The 19,120-nt window shown below is 49.0% G+C and overlaps 1 protein-coding gene across 3 annotated transcripts in view; it reads left to right on the top strand.

Annotated features, from left to right (window-relative positions):
• The window catches only part of OLFML2B (olfactomedin like 2B), a 42,794-nt gene extending 25,142 nt beyond the window's left edge, over positions 1 to 17,652 (top strand). For all 3 annotated transcript variants that reach the window (XM_012468868.3, XM_021676175.2, XM_021676176.2), the window contains 2 exons: positions 15,480 to 15,656; positions 16,571 to 17,652. In XM_012468868.3, coding sequence (XP_012324291.3) covers positions 15,480 to 15,656; positions 16,571 to 17,172 — 779 coding nt within the window. In that variant the 3' untranslated portion in view covers positions 17,173 to 17,652. The remainder of the gene's footprint in view (positions 1 to 15,479; positions 15,657 to 16,570) is intronic.
• Positions 17,653 to 19,120: the final 1,468 nt, after the last annotated feature.

Genomic DNA, 19,120 nt, shown 5'->3' with positions numbered 1-19,120 from the left:
TAACATCTAGGGTTTATGTGTTATGAAAATGTGCCAGTGGCAAGAATGGGACTTTTTTCTAAAATATATTGTAAACTAATGAAGCCAAGATTTGCTCTCATGAGGCAGTTTTATAAATATGTGTTGAGTGCTTTCTGTACACTAGGCTTTATGATGGGTGTGGGGTATCCAGTGACGAATTAGTGAACTTTTCTGCTGTAAGTTTACCAGGCCACAAAAGAACAAAGGGTTTTTACTGTGGGGGAAGTCTCAGATTTGTAGCAGAGCGAGAGCAGGGAAATACCCAGTGCAATGGGCCCCAGCGCCAAATCATGAGCCCCACCCATGGAGAGCATAGAAACATCATGGCGCCGTGTGACAAGTTCTGTACCAGAGAAATGGAGAAACAGGGAAAGGAAAGAAGGAATATTAGCTTGGCCTGGCTGCCAGGAAGGCTGGGGAAACTTTTCTAAGGAAGTGTCATTTGAGCTGGGATTTGAAGGATGAATAGGAGTTTTCTAAGCAGAGAAGGGAAGCCTCCTGACTGTTAGGTCTAAAAAAAAAACAAGGTATGTTCCAGAAGCATGGAGAATGCAGCCCTATTCTGTGCCTGGGAGCTCCATGGCCCAAGAGAACTCAGAGCAGTGAAATAGCAAAGTAGGGAAAAAAGGGAAGTGAAACGGGAAGAATGGGAGCTGGTTACAAATGTCCTTCCGAAGAGAACCAAACCAGGCGTCGTTAAATCAGCGCTGAAAAATAACGCTGTTGAGTAATAATTTCATCAAATATTTGTTGAAAAACACACTTGATTTGACAAAGGATATGGCTTGCCCTGTACATATCTTTCCCTTTTCCAGTCTTTCACGCCCTTGGCAGCCTCGTTCCCAATCCCTCCTCAGCATAAGGTGCCAGCCACTGCCAGAGACAGGGTGGTGAAGGAGCGCCTGCCGGGAGTCAGACACTCTGGTCTCTGCCATTGATAGCCGTGTGACTTTGGCCAAATCTCAGCCTTCTCTGGGTCTCAGTATATGCTACGGTTTTCTGCAGGAAGTTTATCAGACCATGATACAGGAATGGATTCTTACTGGGTGAAAGTTTCAGAATAATGGCAGAGTGAGAGCAAGGAAAGAGTCCATAAAAGTGGTCCCCAGGGCAAAATCTCATGGACCCTGGCCTGGAGGAAGCTGGGCAAGAAGGCAGTTCTTGAGCCTCAGGGGTGAGGGTGGGAGCAGGAGAGAATGTTTAAGTTTCCGAGGCGGGGATCCCGCTGTATTTCTGTAGACTGCCTTGGGGTCGGAGCAGAGGCTACCGCTTGCGCAAGCTCTGAGCAGCCTGGCCTTTGTGCTCTTGAGAACAGGCCCTGAAGCCAGCACTCCGCCTCCTCCTCTGCCGTGGGAGTGAACTTCCCCGGGCCCCCAAACCTCCACCACTTCAGCTTCCTGTCACCCTTGGGTGAGAGGGAATGTTCCTCCACATATTTGGAAATCCCTGTTACCCCACCACAGTTTGCTAGAACACTAACAATGAACACAGGCTGCAGGTAGGACCCACACACCTTGCATGCCATCAGGCAATGGTGTTTGCCGGCCTGGGAGCCTCTTCCCTTGCTAGCCAGGAGTGAGTCGCCCTCTGTCTCCATAACCTCCCAACCTGGGTCCCAGCACCCAGCCTCTCCCCAGCTGCCTCCCCAGGGCTTCACCGCCAGTGGGCTTTTCTGCTGTTTTCAGGGTCCCTTAGAACTCTGTCCCCCTCCAGTAGCCTGATGAGATGCTGATGCCCAGAGAAACTCTGGGTCCCAGCAGTCATTTACCTGGTGGTAGAAATGCCATTTTCTCTTACTCAATATTCTATTCAACTGAATAGCATCATCATGCTGAGGATGTAAGGTTTGCTTCAAGACTAGCCCATGGCATTTTTCAGAGGAGCTGGGGTTCTCACCTCTCATGTCAACTGCAGAAGAAATAGACATGGACACAGATGTAGTGTATTCTTCAAATGCCAAGGGGTGAGAGGAGGGGTGGCCCAGAGAAGAAGAAAGCTTTGGCTGTCTAGGTGATGTGGAATTTCAATAAGTTTGTTTCTGGGAATTATTTTCAATAGTCTGTCACTGCCAAGACCAGGCGCGGAGGCTCACACCTGTAATCCCAGCACTTTGGGAGGCCAAGGCAGGCAGATCACCTGAGATTGGGAGTTCGAGACCAGTCTGATCAACATGGAGAAATCTTGTCTCTACTAAAAATACAAAATTAGCCAGGCATGATGGTGCATGCCTGTAATCCCAGCTACTTGGGTGGCTGAGGTAGGAGAATCATTTGAACCCAAGAGGCAGAGGTTGCAGTGAGCCGAGATCGCACCGTTGCACTCGAGCCTGGGCAACAAGAGCGAAACTCCGTCTCAAAGATGGAATTTTCATACCCTAACATTCTCTGCAGCCCCCGAGTTGCCTATGCCTGGCCAAGGAAGACTGTGATGGGCCGACATCTCCCTGCTATCAGTTAAATAAAAAGCCTTTGGCTGAAAGAGATATGGGCCACTGATTTGCTACCTGGGAAAGCTTGTTTGCTGTTTGATGAATCCAGCAATTCTGATTTTTGAGCTATTTAAGATGTGGTTGTAAACAGGGCTGCTTTTAAAAGAAAGATTTTATCCCATGGTTTCCAATCCTGATTTTGTGATGTCCTAAAATGTCTACTGTTATCCTCAGGAGAGTTATAACATTTTCAAAAAAAAATCCAAAACAAGTAAATTAGAATGTATTTTTGGCTGTGCAAACAAAGTATTTGGCCATAGGGTAGCTGTAGGACAGAGGGAGGAAAAACGTTGTCAGTAATTGGAGCCGCGGCTTGGGTACGATTGGTACCATCCGAGAAGGCACTTCTGCTCCGAACAGCCCCGGCTTTGGGAATAGCCCCGGCTATTGCAGAGAAATAAAACTGCCATGTGGCCAAGGCTCTGCAGATTCCCAGACTTTAGCAACTACAATTCCTGATGCATTTTGTAGAAGGGGTTGGTTTGGAGTCGGGGAGGGTGGGTGGGAGGAGCAGACAAAGAGGATAGTCAGTTTATGACAATACCAGAGAGAGCCTGGCTTCTATTTGAAACTAGGAAATATCATGAACTATGAAGAATTTCTCCATCTCCCCCACAAAGCAGATGACTGTAACCACCCCCAAGGCTTGGCCAGCTGTGCTGACCATGGGGTGTGATGGCCAGTCCTGCCTGTCTCGTGTAAGGGAGGCTAGTCTGGGGCAGCCCAAGGAAGGCGATGCTGATGTGGGCTGGGTCAGCTTCCAGAGCCCAGACAGCTCCCCCGGCCCCAGCTCCTTGGCCCCAGCTCCACTGGTCTCAGTCTCTATGCTGGTGCTCCTAACCCAGCTCCCTCAGACCACTGGGAATCCCATCGTCATATAACACAGGGGCCTCTGGTCCTAGATGTAAGAATATAAAATGAATAAAATATAACCCTGCAGGTGGTAAAGGACTGAAGTCTAAGCCTCTTGATGAGGATAAAGAGTCGACAGTATTAATAATTCATCCAGCACTACAGCATACTCGACTGCAAAGATCCAAAGTGAGCAAGAAGTGGTCACTTCTTGCTGAAGTGGCTGAGCACGTGGGAAGTGTGGCCAGCAACAGATGCACGCGGTCCAGGGCGTCGCATCACTTCTGCCGTGGGGCTCCTCTCTGAGGGGTTCCCCAGCTCACCAGGCTCAGAGGGCAAAGGAGAACTCTCCAGGCAGAGACAAGAGCATGAGCCGGGTGGGCAGGGAACGGAAGGCAGCCCAGGTGCGCCGGCACAGATGGGGATGCCTGATGGAGAGTGATGGAATTCCAGGTAGGGAGCTGGGGCCTGATGATGAAGGGAATGAGAAGTAGGGACTCGATGCTAAAAGAGAGAGGGCTCTAACATGGAAACAATATTCGGATTTGGTCCAGTATTAAGTGCTGAGCACTCAGGACATGTGAGTGCTGTGGGAGTCAGGGATGCAAAGACAGAAATGGCAGGGGCCGGCCAGGCGCGGTGGCTCACGCCTGTAATCCCAGCACTTTGGGAGGCCGAGGTGGGTGGATCACGAGGTCAGAGATCGAGACCATCCTGGTCAACATGGTGAAACCCCGTCTCTACTAAAAGCACAAAAAATTAGCTGGGCATGGTGGCGCATGCCTGTAATCCAAGCTACTCAGGAGGCTGAGGCAGGAGAATTGCCTGAACCCAGGAGGCGGAGGTTGCGGTGAGCCGAGATCGCGCCATTGCACTCCAGCCTGGGTAACAAGAGCGAAACTCCGTCTCAAAAAATAAAAAAAAAGAAATGGCAGGGGCCCTGCCCTGGAGCTGCGCAGCTCGTATGTGAGACTGACACGGACGCTGACTTCAGTGCAGGGTGGTGAGCACTGGAGGGCACAGGCTGCAGTGGTCACAGAGGGAGACTGAGGCAGCCCAGGACACTCTTCGGGAAAGAGATGCTGGCCTAGCCGTCTTGTAGCGTGAGGGGAATTTAGGCAAAGGAGGAAAGTGGCATGGCAGTGAAAAGAACCAGAGCAGACAAGAGCACCAGGGCCAGTGCAAAATGACAACGTGGGGCCATGCTCAAAAGGCAGGGGAAGTGCCACGCCAGCAGCAAATATAAAGCTCTTCTTCTCCATTCGTGGTGTGTATGTGCCTCTCTCTCGTCTCTCCCCTTCTGGTGTTCTTTATCTGCTTTTCCGTGCTTTTGTAAGTAAAGACACACAGGCATGCCCCCATCTTATCGCACTTTGTGTTGTTGTACTTCCCAGATGAGAGCGCGTTTTTCACAGACTGAAGGTTTGTGGGAACCCTGTGTCAAGCAAGTCCGCCAGCACCATTTTCCAACCCCATGTGCTCACTTTGTGTCTCTGTGTCACATTCTGGTAATTCTTGCAATATCCCAAACTTCTTCTTTGTATGTTATGATGACCTGTGATCAGTGATCTTTGGTATTACTGTGGTCATTGTTTTGGGGTATCACCAACCACAGTTATATAAGGCAGTGAACTTAACCCGTAAATGTGTGTGTTCTGACTGCTCCCCAACTGGCCATTCCCATGTCTATCCCTGCTCCTTGGGCCTCCCTATTCTGTGACACACGACAATACTGAAATTAGGCCAATTAATAACCCTGCAATGGCCTCTAGGTGTTTAGGTGAATGGAAGAATCCCACACTTCTCACTTTAAATCAAAAGCTAGAAATGAGAGAGCTGAGTGGTGATGGCATGTCAAAAGCTGAAATAGGCCCAAAGCAAGGCCTCTTGTGCCAAACAGTTAACCAAGTTGTGAATGCAAAAGAAAAGGAAATTAAAAGTGCTACTCCAGTAAACACACGAATGATAAACAAATAAAACAGCCTTATTGCTGATATGGAGAACGTTTTAGTGATCTGGATAGAAAGTTAGTCCAACCACGACATTCCCTTAAGCGAAAGCCTAATCCAGAGCAAGGCCCTAACTCTCTTAAATTCTGTGATGGCTGAGAGAGGTGAGGAAGCTGCAGAAAAAAGTTTGAAGCTAACAGAGGCTGGTTCATGAGGTTTAGGGAAAGAAGTCATCTCCATGATGTAAAAATGCAAGGCAAAGCAGCGAGTGCTAAGGCAGAAGCTGTAGCAAGTTATCCAGAAGATCTAGTGAAGATCACTGATGAAGGTGGTTACACTAAACAGCAGATTTTCAGTGTAGGCAAAACAGCTATCTATTGGAAGAAGATACACCATCTAGGACTTTCATAGTTAAAAAAGAGAGGTCAGTGCCTGGCTTCAAAGCTTCAAAAGACAAGCTGACTCTTCTGTTAGGGGCTAATGCAGCTGGTGACTTTAAATCAAAGCCAGTGCTCATTTACCATTCTAAAAATCCTAGGGCCCTTAAGAATTATGCTAAATCGGAGAGATCCAAGATGGCTGATCACTAGCAGCTGGGGATGGTAGCTCCAGGAGAAAATGCACAGAACGAGAGGACCCACACTTTCAGACGAATTTTTGTTACCCACGGACCAGAAGATTCCCAGTGGAGGAGCCCCACAGGTCACCAGGGCGACTCTTGTGGCCGGCGTCGCGGTTTTATCTGCCACCTGGCGCGGCGGTTCTTGGTGCAGAGTAAACGGGACTGATCAATGTTTGGAGCTCCGGGAAGGCGGAGTCGCCCACTTACCTGATTGAGGAAGGGACTCAAGAGGGAAGCCAGACTGGAGATTCCCGGGCAGAGAAGCACCACGAACCTTGATGCTGCTGTTTTGGCTGGCGCAGTGGGTTGCTCAGATTTCGGCGCTGGGAATCAACAAGTTGGACGTCCACTCAGAGACCTGATTTGAAAGTAGGCAATTACAAAGACGACAGGTGGATGAACTCACAATGAAGGGAAGAAGCCAGTGTAAAAAGGCTGAGAATACCCAACATCAGAATGCCTCTCCTTCTACAGGTGATCACAGTTCCTCATCAACAAGAGAACAAGGCCTGATGGAGAACCAGTACGTTCCATTAACAGATTTAGGCTTCAGAAAGTGGATAATAAGGAACTTTAGTGAGCTAAAAGAACATGTTCTAGCCCAATGTAAAGGAACTAAGAACCTTGAAAAAAGGTTTGAAGAAATCCTAACGAGAATAGACAATTTAGAGAGGAATATAAGTGAATTAATGGAACTGAAGAATACAATACGAGAACCCCGTGAAGTATGCACAGGTTTTAACAGTCCAATTGATCAAGCAGAAGAAAGGATATCAGAGGTCGAAGACCAACTTAATGAAATGAAATGAGAAGACAAGATTAGAGAAGAAAGAGTAAAAGGGAATGAGCAAAGTCTCCAAGAAATATGGGACTATGTGAAAAGACCTAATTTACGATTGATAGGTGTACCTGAATGTCATGAAGAGAATGAATCCAAGTTGGAAAATATTCTTCAGGATATTATTCAGGAAAACTTTCCTAATCTAGTAAGTCAGGACAAGACTGAACTCCAGCTAATCCAGAGAACACCACAAAGATATTTCTCAAGTAGAGCAACTCCAAGACACATAATCGCTAGATTCACTAGGGTTGAAATAAAGGAGAAAATTCTAAGGGCAGCAAGAGAGAAAGGTCACGTTACCCATAAAGGGAAGCCTATCAGACTCACAGCAGATCTCTCAGCAGAAACCCTACAAACTAGAAGAGAGTGGGGGTCAATATTCAATATCCTCAAAGAAAAGAATTTTCAACCCAGAATCTCATATCCCGCCAAACTAGGCTTTATTAGCGAAGGAAAAAGAAAATTTTTCACGAACAAGCACGCACTCAGCGATTTCATCACCACCAGGCCTGCTTTACAAGAGCTTCTGAAAGAAGCACTACAAACAGAAAGGAACAACCAGTATCAGTCATCCCAAAAACTTATCAAAACCTAAAGAGTATCTCTATAACGAAGAATCTACATCAACTAATGGGCAAAATAGCCAGCTAGCATTAAATGACAATATTGAACTCACAAATATTAATATTAATTCTAAATTTAAATGGATTAAATGCCCCAACCAAAGACACAGACAGGTAAATTGAATAAAAAGTCAAAACCCATTGGTACGCTGTATCCAGATCTATTTCACAAGCAACAACATACAAAGACTCACAACAAAGGGATGGAGGAAGATTCACCAATTAAATGGAGAGCAAAAAAAAAAAAAAAAAAAGAAAAAAAACAGGAGCTGTAACTTTCATCTCTCACAAATTAGACTTTAATAGTAACAAAGACTGAAAGAAACAAAGAAGGACATTACATAATGGTAAAAGGATCAATGCAACAACAGGAGTTAATGATTATAAATATATATGCACCCAATACAGGAGCACCCAGATACATAAGACAAGTTCTTAATGACTTATAAAGAGACCTGGACTCCCGCACAATAATAGCGGTAGATTTTGACATCACAATGTTAATATTCGACGGATCAACGACATAGAAAATTAATAGGGACATCTATGATTTGAACTTAGACCTGGAATAAGTAAACCTAGTGAATATTTATAGAATTCTCCACCCCAGGTCCACAGAACATACATTTTTCTCAGTATCACATTACACCTATTTTGAAAGTGACCACATAATTGGAAGTAAATCACTCTTCAGCATTTGCTTAGCATTTCACAGACTTAAATGAAATATTGGTTGGCTGTTTGTTATTTTCTTCCCTTATTCCTTCCTGTCTCTGTTGTTAAGCACAATTATCGGCATAAAAGAGGTTTTCAATACCTATTTTTAGATTGCATTCCAGCCCGGGCAATAGAGCAAGAATCCTGTTCTCTCTCCCCCTTTTTCTTTCTCTTTCTTTCTTTCTCTCATAAAAAAAAAAAGAATTATGCTAAATCTACTCTCCCTGTGCTCTATAAATGGAACAACAAAGCTTGCATGATAGCACATCTTTTTACAGCGTAGTTTACTGAATAAGCCCTTTGTTGAGACCTACTGCTCAGAAAAAGAGATTATTACTATTTTATTTATTTTATTTTTTTGAGACCGAGTCTTGCTCTGTTGCCCAGGCTAGAGTGCGGTGGTGTAATCTCAGCTCACTACAACCTCTGCCTCTTGGGTTCAAGTGATTCTCCTGCCTCAGCCTCCTGAGTAGCTGGGATTACAGGCACATGCCACCACGCCTGGCTAATTTTTTGTATTTTTGCTAGAGATGGAGTTTCACCATGTTGGCCAGGCTGGTCTCAAACTCCCAACCTCAAGTGATCCACCCACCTCAGCCTCCCAAAGTGCTGGGATTATAGGCATGAGCCACCGCACCCGGCCGAAAGATTATTTTTAAAACATGACTGTTCTTTGCCAGTGCACCTATTCACCCAAAAGCTCTCATGGAGATGTGCAAGGAAATGAATGCTATCATGCCTGCCAACATAGCCTTCATTCTGAAGCCTATGGATTAATTAATCCTTTTGACTTTCAACTCTTACTATTTAACAAATACATTTTGTAAGGCTGTAGCTGCCATAGATAATGATTCCTCTGATGGATCCAGGCAAAGTGAATGGAAAATCTTTGTAAAGGATTTATCATTAAAAACATTCATGATTCATGGGAGGAGGTCAAAATATCAACTTTAACAGGAGTTTGGAATAAGTTGATTCCAACTCTCATGGATGAACTTGAGGGATTCAGTGGGGGAAGTCACTGCAGATGTGGTGGAAATAACAAGAGAACTACAATTAGAAGCGGAGCCTGAAGATGGGACTGAATTGCTGCAATCCTATGATCAAACTTGAATGGATGAGGAGTTACTTCTTTATTTTTGTTTTTGTTTTGTTTTGTTTTGTTTTTTCTGAGACAGAGTCTTACTGTGTCGCCAGACTGGAGTGCAGTGGTGCGACCTCCACTCACTGCAACCTCCACCTCCCGGGTTCAAGTGATTCTCCTTCCTCAGCTTCCCGAGTAGCTGGGATTACAGGCACGTGCCACCACACCCAGCTAATTTTTGTATTTTCAGTAGAGACCGGGTCTCACCACGTCGGCCAGGATGGTCTTGATCTCTTGACCTCATGATCCACCCGCCTCAGCCTCCCAAAGTGCTGGGATCACAGGCATGAGCCACCTCACCCAGCTGAGGAGTTACTTTTTATGGATGAACAAAGAAAGTGGTTTCTTGAGATGGAACCTACTCTTGGTGAAGACACCATGATCGTTGTTGAAATGACAACAAAGGATTTGCAATATTACATAAACTTAGCTGATGAAGCAGTGGCAGTGTTCGAGAGGTTTGAGTCCAAATTTGAAATAAGTTCTACGTTGGGTAAAATGCTATCAAACAGCATCACACACTGAAGAGAAATCTTTCATGAACGGAAGAGTCAACTGATGCAGCAAACTTTACTGTTGTCTTATTTTAGAAAATTGCCACAGCCCCCTAGCCTTGAGCATCCACCCGTCTGATCAGTCAGCAGCCACCAACATCAAGGCAGACCCTCCACCAGCAAAAAGATGACGGCCCACTGAAGGCTTAGATGATCATTAGTATTTTTTAGCAATAAAGTATTTTTAAATTAAGGCATGTACATTTTTTAGACATAATGCTATTGCACCCTTAATAGACTGTAGTATAGTGTAAACATAACTTTTATACTCACTGGGAAACCAAAAAAGATGCATGACTCACTTTATTGTGATATTCGCTTTGTTACGTGGTCTGGAACCAGATCTGCAGTATCTTTGAGGTATGCCTGTCTTAAAAATGTAAATTACTAGCATGAATTATACCATTCATCTTTATATTGTGCAATATCAGTTTTAAATGCAAATATAAGATCTTTCAACTTTTATTCAGAATCCACCAAAATGACTCATTTCGTATTTTGTAGCTCCTACATACATATGTATTTTGTTCTTACCAGAATAGTGGAAACACTGCACAGAACTGACTCATCTGTTTTTGTTTTCCTTGATTTGCGAACGTTTTAATGACACTCCCTACCTTCAGCTTACTGAGTGAGGAAGGACTGAAAAGAAAGGGAATTATAAGTTGCCCTATCCTTCCCTCTTCTGTAGCATTTTCAGCATAGGCTGTTGTCTAATACAGGGAAGTAACACAAGAAAGAATATGATAGGGTTCCTTGACCATTTGTGTTTCTTCGTATGCCACTGCTTTCTTTCTGCCTCCAAGCATGATCTGGTTCAAATGGAAAATGTGGCCTTTGGGGTAATGGACCTACCTTGTGCTCACTTTGAGTCTCACTGAACTCAGGCGCGCAGTGGGTCTACCTGCAATTCTGTGCTCATTGGGCATAGCAAACCCTATATGCAAGCGGGGGACAAGGAAGGTGGTCACACGCATCTTGCATTCTCTTCTGCTCACCCACACAGACTGCATTGTTAAACTTCACATAAATACAAGTTCAAGGGTGAAAATATTAAGACGTTCGAGATGGTAACAGCAGATCATTAAATGAAGGGCAGCCCTTCTGAGCAAGGGTCCTGTGTGATTACACATATGCCCATAAAGCAGCCCTGGGCATGGCACCCATGGTGAATACAAGCAGCTAGGTATGGGCTAGAGATCTCAAGCCAGCAGCCTGAGGGCCAAATTCATCCCACAATGTGTTTTTATGTTCTTGGATCTGAATGCCTTCAGGTCAGCTCTTCCAGTTCACCAGTGTCTTCTGCTGCCTTTTGTCTCACACTCAGCCTGAATCATCATTTCAGTTCCTGCCTGGCCCCTGTAGGCATCTGAGTTTGAGACCTCTGAATGAAGGCAGATGACAAGAAGTAAGAAGGGGAGGGGCTGATGTGCTAGGATGGGGATTCTGAGCTGCATGTGGCGGTTGAAGATGGTGAGTCATTAAGGGTTTAAGAAGATGTGACTCTTGGAAAAGCAGCACGGGGAATACTGGGCAGGTTAAGTTAGAAGTGGGCAGAGATGAGCCTGAGAGATCAACTGGCACAATTGCGGTGATCTAGGCAAGAGGTGGAGAGGCCTGAGCTACATCATAGAGGTGGAGGATGAGGGTCAAGGTGTTACTCAGTGCTGATTGGGAGTGTGGGTGGAGGGAAAGGGGATGTCAGGGATGACCTAGGTTTCTGCCTCGGTTGGTGGATGGTGTGCCATGGCTTTTTCTGGGACAGTAAATACAGGAGGAGCAGGCTGTGAACTGAAGCAAATGATTTGCATTTTCAATCCTTTAAGTTTGAGGAGCCAGGAGGACACCCAGAGGGAAAGCGCCTCATAGGTAGTTGGATGGATTCAGGATGCTCAGAATCAGAACCTGGGCTGAGTTGTCAGCAGGAGTTGGGTCTGCAGGAGCAATGAGGAGAGAGGAGGCTGAAGGTGGAACTCCAGAGAGTGACATCTGAAAGCGGGCAGAAGAGGAAGCACTAGTCAAAGAGCTGGAGAAGGCCCGACCAGGCAAGCAGGCAGGACCAGGAGAGAGTGGTGGTGGGGCCAAGGGAGGGAGGAGACCCCTTCTCAGGTAGGTGGGTGGGTGCCAGTGGGGGGCTACCTCAGTTTCTGAGCAAAAGAGAGGCTTGACTAGAGTAAGAGGACTGGAGAGCACCCCGAGGGGCAGTGCAGGAGTATTTTTGGCAGCAGACGGGTTGAGAGACTGAGGGGCATGTGGGCATTGCCAATGAGGGTGACCAGGGGAGCAGATGTCCTGAGGACCCTGCTGGGGAGGCTCACCAAGTGAGCACCAGAGCTGAGAGCCGGGGAGGGCCAGGAAAGCTCTTGCTTGCTGATTTATTTCTTTTCAAATGCTGAGATTCGAGGAGGTTTATATACTGAGGGGACGGGTCCCTTCTTTTCAGACCTGGCAACCTTTGAAACAGGGCCAGCTGCCTCCCAGGACCATTAGTTAAATGTCGGAATATGTAGAAAGCGCATAGTAAATGTCAGCGTCATCGGCATCCTTGGCAGCCCTGCTCTGGGGAAGCCTAAGATGAGATGCAGACTGCACTCTCCTCTCTGCAGTTCCTTTGAACTTTCTCCCATCTTTCTGTCATCCCCCTTGAAGAGGAATCAACATGCATTGCCTTCTCTCCAAGGCTGATGGTTTGCTGCCAAGTGTGGGAGCATCCGAGCTGCCCCAGATGCTCCGAGCACGGTGATGTGTCTGGGTCTCATGGTTTACTGCCCTCTCCCCTCGATTCTGTCTTCAAATGCTCTGAAATCATTTGCATCTGTCCTGCCATTCCTGCCTAGGCTCGTCCACCCTGCAGGGCAGCAGTGTTTGCTCCCTCTGAGGGCGTGTACCAGGACTATGAAGCTGCAAGTGGGGGCTCCCCTCTTCCTACAGAAATAAGGATGCCCTAACCCAAGAAGCTGACTCCATCTGTATCCATTTCTTAAGCCTCCAAATTGCCACAAGCTTACTGGCTAAAAACAGAAATTTACTCTCTAACAGTTCTGGGGGCCAGAAGTTCAAAACGAGTCTTGCAGGGCTAAAATCAAGGTGTCAGAAGGGCTGATTCTTTCCAGAGGCTCAAGGGGAGAATCCGTTTCTTGCCTTTTCCAGCCTCTCATGGCTGCCAGCATTCTTTGGCTTATGGCCACATCGCTTTATTCTTTGCTTTTTTCATCACGTTGCTTTCTCCTCTCCTATAGTCAAATTTCCCTCTGCCTCTGTGTTATGAGGATATTTGTGACTGCATTTATTAAATAGGACCACCTAGATAGTCCAGTAGAGTCTCCCCATCTCAGGTTTTATTTGCAAAGTCCCCTTTGTTTGCCTTTGCCCCATTTGCAGGCTCCAGGGATTCGGACCTGGACCTCTGTAGGGGCCATTACTCAGTCTGCCACATCATCATCAGAGGGGACTCTCCGTGCACTCTGGTGAGGCAGGCAGGGCACGCATTACCCTCATTTTACTGCTGAAGAGATTCAAACTTTTTGACATTATAGTGGCAACACAGATTTTGGAGTTGGTGGCCAGGGCTCTGGCCCTAGCCTGGGGCACATCTATAGCCCTGCATTAGAGCCCTGCCACTGCAGAGCCTTGGGGTGAGGCGGGACCCTGCAAGGATTTTCGGGGCTGCTGGAGCTCCACAGATGAATCCTGACTTTCAAGAGTCCATCTGCAATTTCTGTGTTTGCTCAGAGAGGTGGTGTGGCCATGGCAACCCCTGGACAGAAAACACCTCACCTCATGGCCATCTGTGGGGTTTGGGGGCATGAGCCAGGGGTGCCTCTGGACAGGGAATTGCTGTCCTTTCTGGGCTTTGCCAGGGCAGAGGACTGCCTGGTGGTGGCATGCTAGGGCTCACCTCGGTGCAGAAGGAGCGTAGCATCTTAACTGGCAGCCAGGGCCCTGCTTAGCTCCAGGGAATGAGAGCTTTTCCATCAGATCTCTGTTGCCAGGGCTCAGTCAGAGTCCTGTATTTTATTGTCTTGAACAGATGAGCTCAGCTCTTGGGGAATGAGGCATTGGCAGGGGGTTCTTTTGTCTTATGGAGACTGAATCTCTCCCCGCTCCATCAGACCAGGAAACCCCACACTGAGCTGCCTAAGCCCTGCCGACTGCACCCAGCTATGGGGCCTGCCTGCAAAACAATGTTCATCCCACTTCTGCCCCCGCCTGCCCCAGACCCAGGGCCAAGGGCCCAGCTGCCTGCCCCTGTCCTGTCAGCTGCAGGGCTTGGACACCATCCTCACACCGCTCCGGGGGGAGCAGAATAGACAGAACGGATTGGAACAGTTTGGAAATGAGGGTGGCCTAGAATTTAGAGAACTCTGGAATCCAAACTGTAGGGCCTGTGTTACTTTTGTCCCAGGTGAGTGTCAAGGAGCAATTATTCTCATCACCCATCTGTGCCGTCAGCCTTGGTGGCAGGTGCAGCCGGGGTTCTGCTGGCCCCAGCTGCCAGCAGGGCTCAGGAAGCTGTGAGGGCAGGATTCAGGCAGCTCTCTCACTGCCCCTCCCACTGCTCTCTTCCTGCCTTTTCCATAATCCACGAGCGTGAGGGACAGAAGGAGCACACTCCTGTAGTAGTCCCGGGTGCCTTCACTCTCATTCAAGGCTGTGTTCAATAATAATACCGCGGATAAGCACTGCAGGCTTTCAACTTGATCTAGAACCCAGTATAGTTCTACTGGCCTTTTAGGGCCTCTCCTGGGCACCAGGTCACCCCAGAGCCACTCAGAAGGATATTGCTGAGTCCCATCCCACTGTGGCTGACTCAATCTCTGAAGGAGGCGTCCACAGCCAGAGTCAGCTCCTTATTCAAGAACTTGGTATCTTGCCCCCCAGTTCCCCAGCAGGGGCGCCTGGCATCCTGCTCTCAGTAGTGACAGGAGCATGGGCTTGCGGATAGCCCTCTAGGACAGCAGGTGGGCCTCAGGGACATGAATAGCCATTGCTCAGTTAGGGTTGGTCCCACAGCCTGGGGCAGCTCAGCAGCTGGCAGAGCTCAGAGTTCCTGGTTATGCCCAGCAGAGTCCTCTCCTCTGGCCACACTTCTCATGCTGTGTGTTCACCCAGGGATCAGACATCTGGCTGCCTGCAGCATGCCAGACACTGTGTTCTGAGCACCGAGAATGCAGTGAGGAAAAGCCACATTCCCTCGTCCCTCGGTGCCTACACTCCAGTTGGGGACAGGCATGGAGGGAAGAGAAAGAAGCACAAGCATTGTGGAGATGCAGGAAGACATGCTGTGTAAGACAGCAGCATTCATGGTACCCTGAGGGCTGAATGGAATAGAAGAGAATAGTTCTCCAGAGGAGGGTATGGTGTCATACAAGGAATCTGGATCTTAGGTCTTTGAGGGATAGGATTGAGAAGTCAGAACAACAGGAGCAAAGCATGGTGGCATAAAAGTGGCGAAAGATGGGCACGGTGGAGCCTCAGGTGTAGGGTCGAGCGTAGGGTGGATCGGGGAGTAGCAGGAGATGGTGCGTGAAAAATGTGTGGGGTCAGGTTACACAGGGCTGTTAAAGCCTGCCGAGGAGTCCAGACTCTAAATGGAAGGGCAGCAAACGTTTAGGGGGCGAGGCATCACTAGGTCAGCCCAACACCTCAACCACCTCTTCTCCACCAGGAAGGTGCAAGGACACTCTCTCCACAATCACGGGGCCGACCACCCAGAACACATACGGGCGGAATGAAGGGGCCTGGATGAAGGACCCCCTGGCCAAGGATGAGCGGATTTATGTAACCAACTATTACTACGGCAACACCCTGGTAGAGTTCCGGAACCTGGAGAACTTCAAACAAGGTGCGTGGTATGGATCCAACCCAGGTGGCTCCTCCCCTTCCCCATGTCCTGTCTTCATCACAGCCGACCCTCTTTGGGTGGTAATGGCAGATGGGAAGGGTGGCACCTTCTTCGGATGGCTAGTGGTCCCCCTTGGAAAGCGGTCCCCCTTCTCCACTCCCTCACATTCTCTGCCTCTCAATGCTGCCCCTCCTCCCCAGCTCCTGGGACACGGGACAACCTCCAGTCCAGAAGAGAGTAGTGAAGCATCCTCCCTTTTCCATAACCCTTGACAATTAGTTCCCTGGACCCTTGAAACAGGCAGGTGGGAATTGTCACTTCCCTGTGACAGATGAGGACACTGAGGTGTGGACAGGTTAAATGACGTGTGACAGGACACTAGAAAGAGGCAGAGCCAAGACACAAACCCGGGTTTCCAGACCCCTCGTTGATCATCACTCACCTAATCACATGGGCCGCCCACCCTCTGCCACGCCACCCCCCCACCACGCCACCCCCGCTCTGCCACACCCCCCCGCTCTGCCACGCCACCCCCCCCGCCACACCACCCCCGCTCTGCCACGCCACCCTCCCCGCCACGCCACCCCCGCTCTGCCACGCCACGCCCCTGCCATGCCACCCCCGCTCTGCCACGCCACCCCGCCATGCCACCCCCGCTCTGCCACGCCACTCCCCCGCCATGCCACCCCCGCTCTGCCATGCCACCCCCCCATGCCACCCCCGCTCTGCCATGCCACTCGCCCCACCACGCCACCCCCCGCTGTGCCACGCCACCCCCCCCGCCATGCCACCCCCGCTCTGCCATGCCACCCCCCCGCCACGCCACCCCCGCTCTACCACGCCACTCGCCCCGCCACGCCGCCCCCCGCTCTGCCACGCCGCCCCGAAGCCTCTTGTTTTCTCCCCACCCGCAGGTCGCTGGAGCAATTCCTACAAGCTCCCGTACAGCTGGATCGGCACAGGCCACGTGGTGTACGATGGCGCTTTCTACTACAACCGCGCCTTCACCCGCAACATCATCAAGTATGACCTGAAGCAGCGCTACGTGGCTGCCTGGGCCATGCTGCATGACGTGGCCTACGAGGAGGCCACCCCCTGGCGATGGCAGGGCCACTCAGATGTGGACTTTGCTGTGGACGAGAATGGCCTATGGCTCATCTACCCGGCCCTGGACGACGAGGGCTTCAGCCAGGAGGTCATCGTCCTGAGCAAGCTCAATGCCGCGGACCTGAGCACACAGAAGGAGACCACGTGGCGCACGGGGCTCCGGAGGAACTTCTACGGCAACTGCTTCGTCATCTGCGGGGTGCTGTACGCCGTGGACAGCTACAACCAGCGGAACGCTAACATCTCCTACGCCTTCGACACCCACACCAACACGCAGATCGTCCCCCGGCTGCTGTTTGAGAATGAGTATTCCTACACGACCCAGATAGACTATAACCCCAAGGACCGCCTGCTCTATGCCTGGGACAATGGCCACCAGGTCACCTACCACGTCATCTTTGCCTACTGACACCCTTGTCCCCGCAAGCAGAAGCACAGAGGGGTCACTAGCACCTTGCGTGTATGTGTGTGTGTGCACGTGTGTGTAGGTGGGTATGTATTGTTTAAAAATATATATTATTTTGTATAATATTACAAATGTAAAATGACGATGTGGGTCTATTTTTTTATATGGATTGTAGATCAATCCATACGCCTATGTGCTGGTCTCATCCTCCCCAGTTTATATTTTTGTGCAAATGAACTTCTCCTTTTGACCAGTAACCACCTTCCTTCAAGCCTGCAGCCCCTCCAGCTCCTAGATCTCAGATCTCAACCGTTGAAAAGGTTTCTTCGTCTGGGTCTTGCAGGAGGCAGACAACACCAGGAACAGAAATGAAAGAGGCAAGAAAGAAGTGCTATGTGGCGGGAAAAAAGTTTTAATGTATTGGAGAAGTTTTAAAAACCCAGAAAAATGCTTTTTTTTAAATAAAGAAGAAATTTAAAATCAGCCCCCAGTGCACTTTTGTTTAGCACCGATTTGTCTGGCCAGGTGTTGGATCCCACTCCTGGAAGGAGACGAGCTCTGGTGTTCCTCAGAAATGTTCTCTAGCTGCACTGGGCTGCGTCCAAGTTCAGCTCCAAGGAGCTCCCCTCCCCTCCTGATAGGGGCTTCCTGGTGGGGGATTTGGAATGAGCCGACCCCTGTGTTCTCTTTATCTTGTGGCATTGATCCCTTCGTTTCTCTGTGGCACCGGCTTCCTTGCTCTTTTCTGCTACTCTGATCATTTTACCCAAGGTGTGGGGACCCCATTCATTCCTCAGCCCTGATTCTTGAGGTCTGTTGAAGACACAAAGCTGAGTGAGCATGACTTTGTTCCTTCACTTCCTTAAGAAGTTCTCAATCAATCCATCTCTCTCTTCCTCTCTCCTTCTCCCCATGACCCTGTCTGCCTTATCTTAAACATGCTCATTCGGCCAGGCTTTCCCTCCCACCTTCCCTTCCAGGAAAGGGGCCCCTTTCTGAAACAAGATCCCAGAGGGAAACGGCTGAGAGGCAAGGAAGAACTGCAGCCCCACCCTCCGGGTGCAGGGCTGAGCCCTGTGCAGTGCCTGCTGTCCACAAGTGTGATTTTTCCTCCACGTTACACAAAACAGGAGACAGAACATCTGAAAAAGCCTCAGCAGGCATCTCCTGAGGTTATGGAGGAGGGCAGGACTCAGGGCTGCAGTGCGGAGATCAGCAAAGCTCTCCCCTGCAGTTCCCCTCAGCTGCCTCCCAGCCCCTCTGTAGGTGGCCTCACTTCCTGACCCCCAGTTAGAGGGTCACACCAGGGAGCTCCCCCTGTGTAGAGAACAAGGTGGGGGGCCACAAGGAACAGCCCTCCAGGGAGGCCGGCTACAGCTCGTCTGGGTGAATTAATTGTTTTCGGGCCAAACTGCCTACTCAGGCCAGGTGAGGATGCTTCCCAGGTGCCTCCCACATGCCAGAAGGAGGAAGCAGAGGCAGGGGTGGCCGCAGCCTGAAGCTGGGTGGTCGGAAATGTTTTCCTTGAGCACAACATCCAGGACATCTTCAAGCAGCTTTCTGTTGTGGGGTGAACTTTGGAAACGCCAAGATTTAAACAAAGAATGAGTTTCTCCAAAAAAGGGCAGAATAATGGCCAGGCTGTGCCCCACCTGCTGCTTCCTAGTGCGAGGCCTGAGACCTGCACCCAGACCCTCTGGGGCCTCTGCCCTCACCTGTAAAACGAGGGGTGTTTCCCAGCCCTCACACTCGCTGGCTGAATCTTCTCTAGCTCTGTAACACCTCGTCAAACTTAGAGCATTTTAATTGCTTGATGTTGATGGGAATATAGTTACTTTTTCTTCCTGTTAAAAGACTTCCCAACAGTATATTTCAAAAGTAGAGAAAAATATTTTAAATTAAGGCCAACATGACATTTTACCCAAACACCTTAGTAAGTATCTCTTAAGGA

The sequence above is a fragment of the Aotus nancymaae genome, unplaced genomic scaffold (genome assembly GCF_030222135.1).
Source record: "Aotus nancymaae isolate 86718 unplaced genomic scaffold, 86718_ANA_hifiasm-v0.15.2.pri h1tg000108l, whole genome shotgun sequence".
Taxonomy (NCBI): Eukaryota; Metazoa; Chordata; class Mammalia; order Primates; family Aotidae; genus Aotus; species Aotus nancymaae.
Note: the sequence above shows the minus strand (reverse complement) of the source record. Positions and strands in the feature narration are given on the sequence as shown.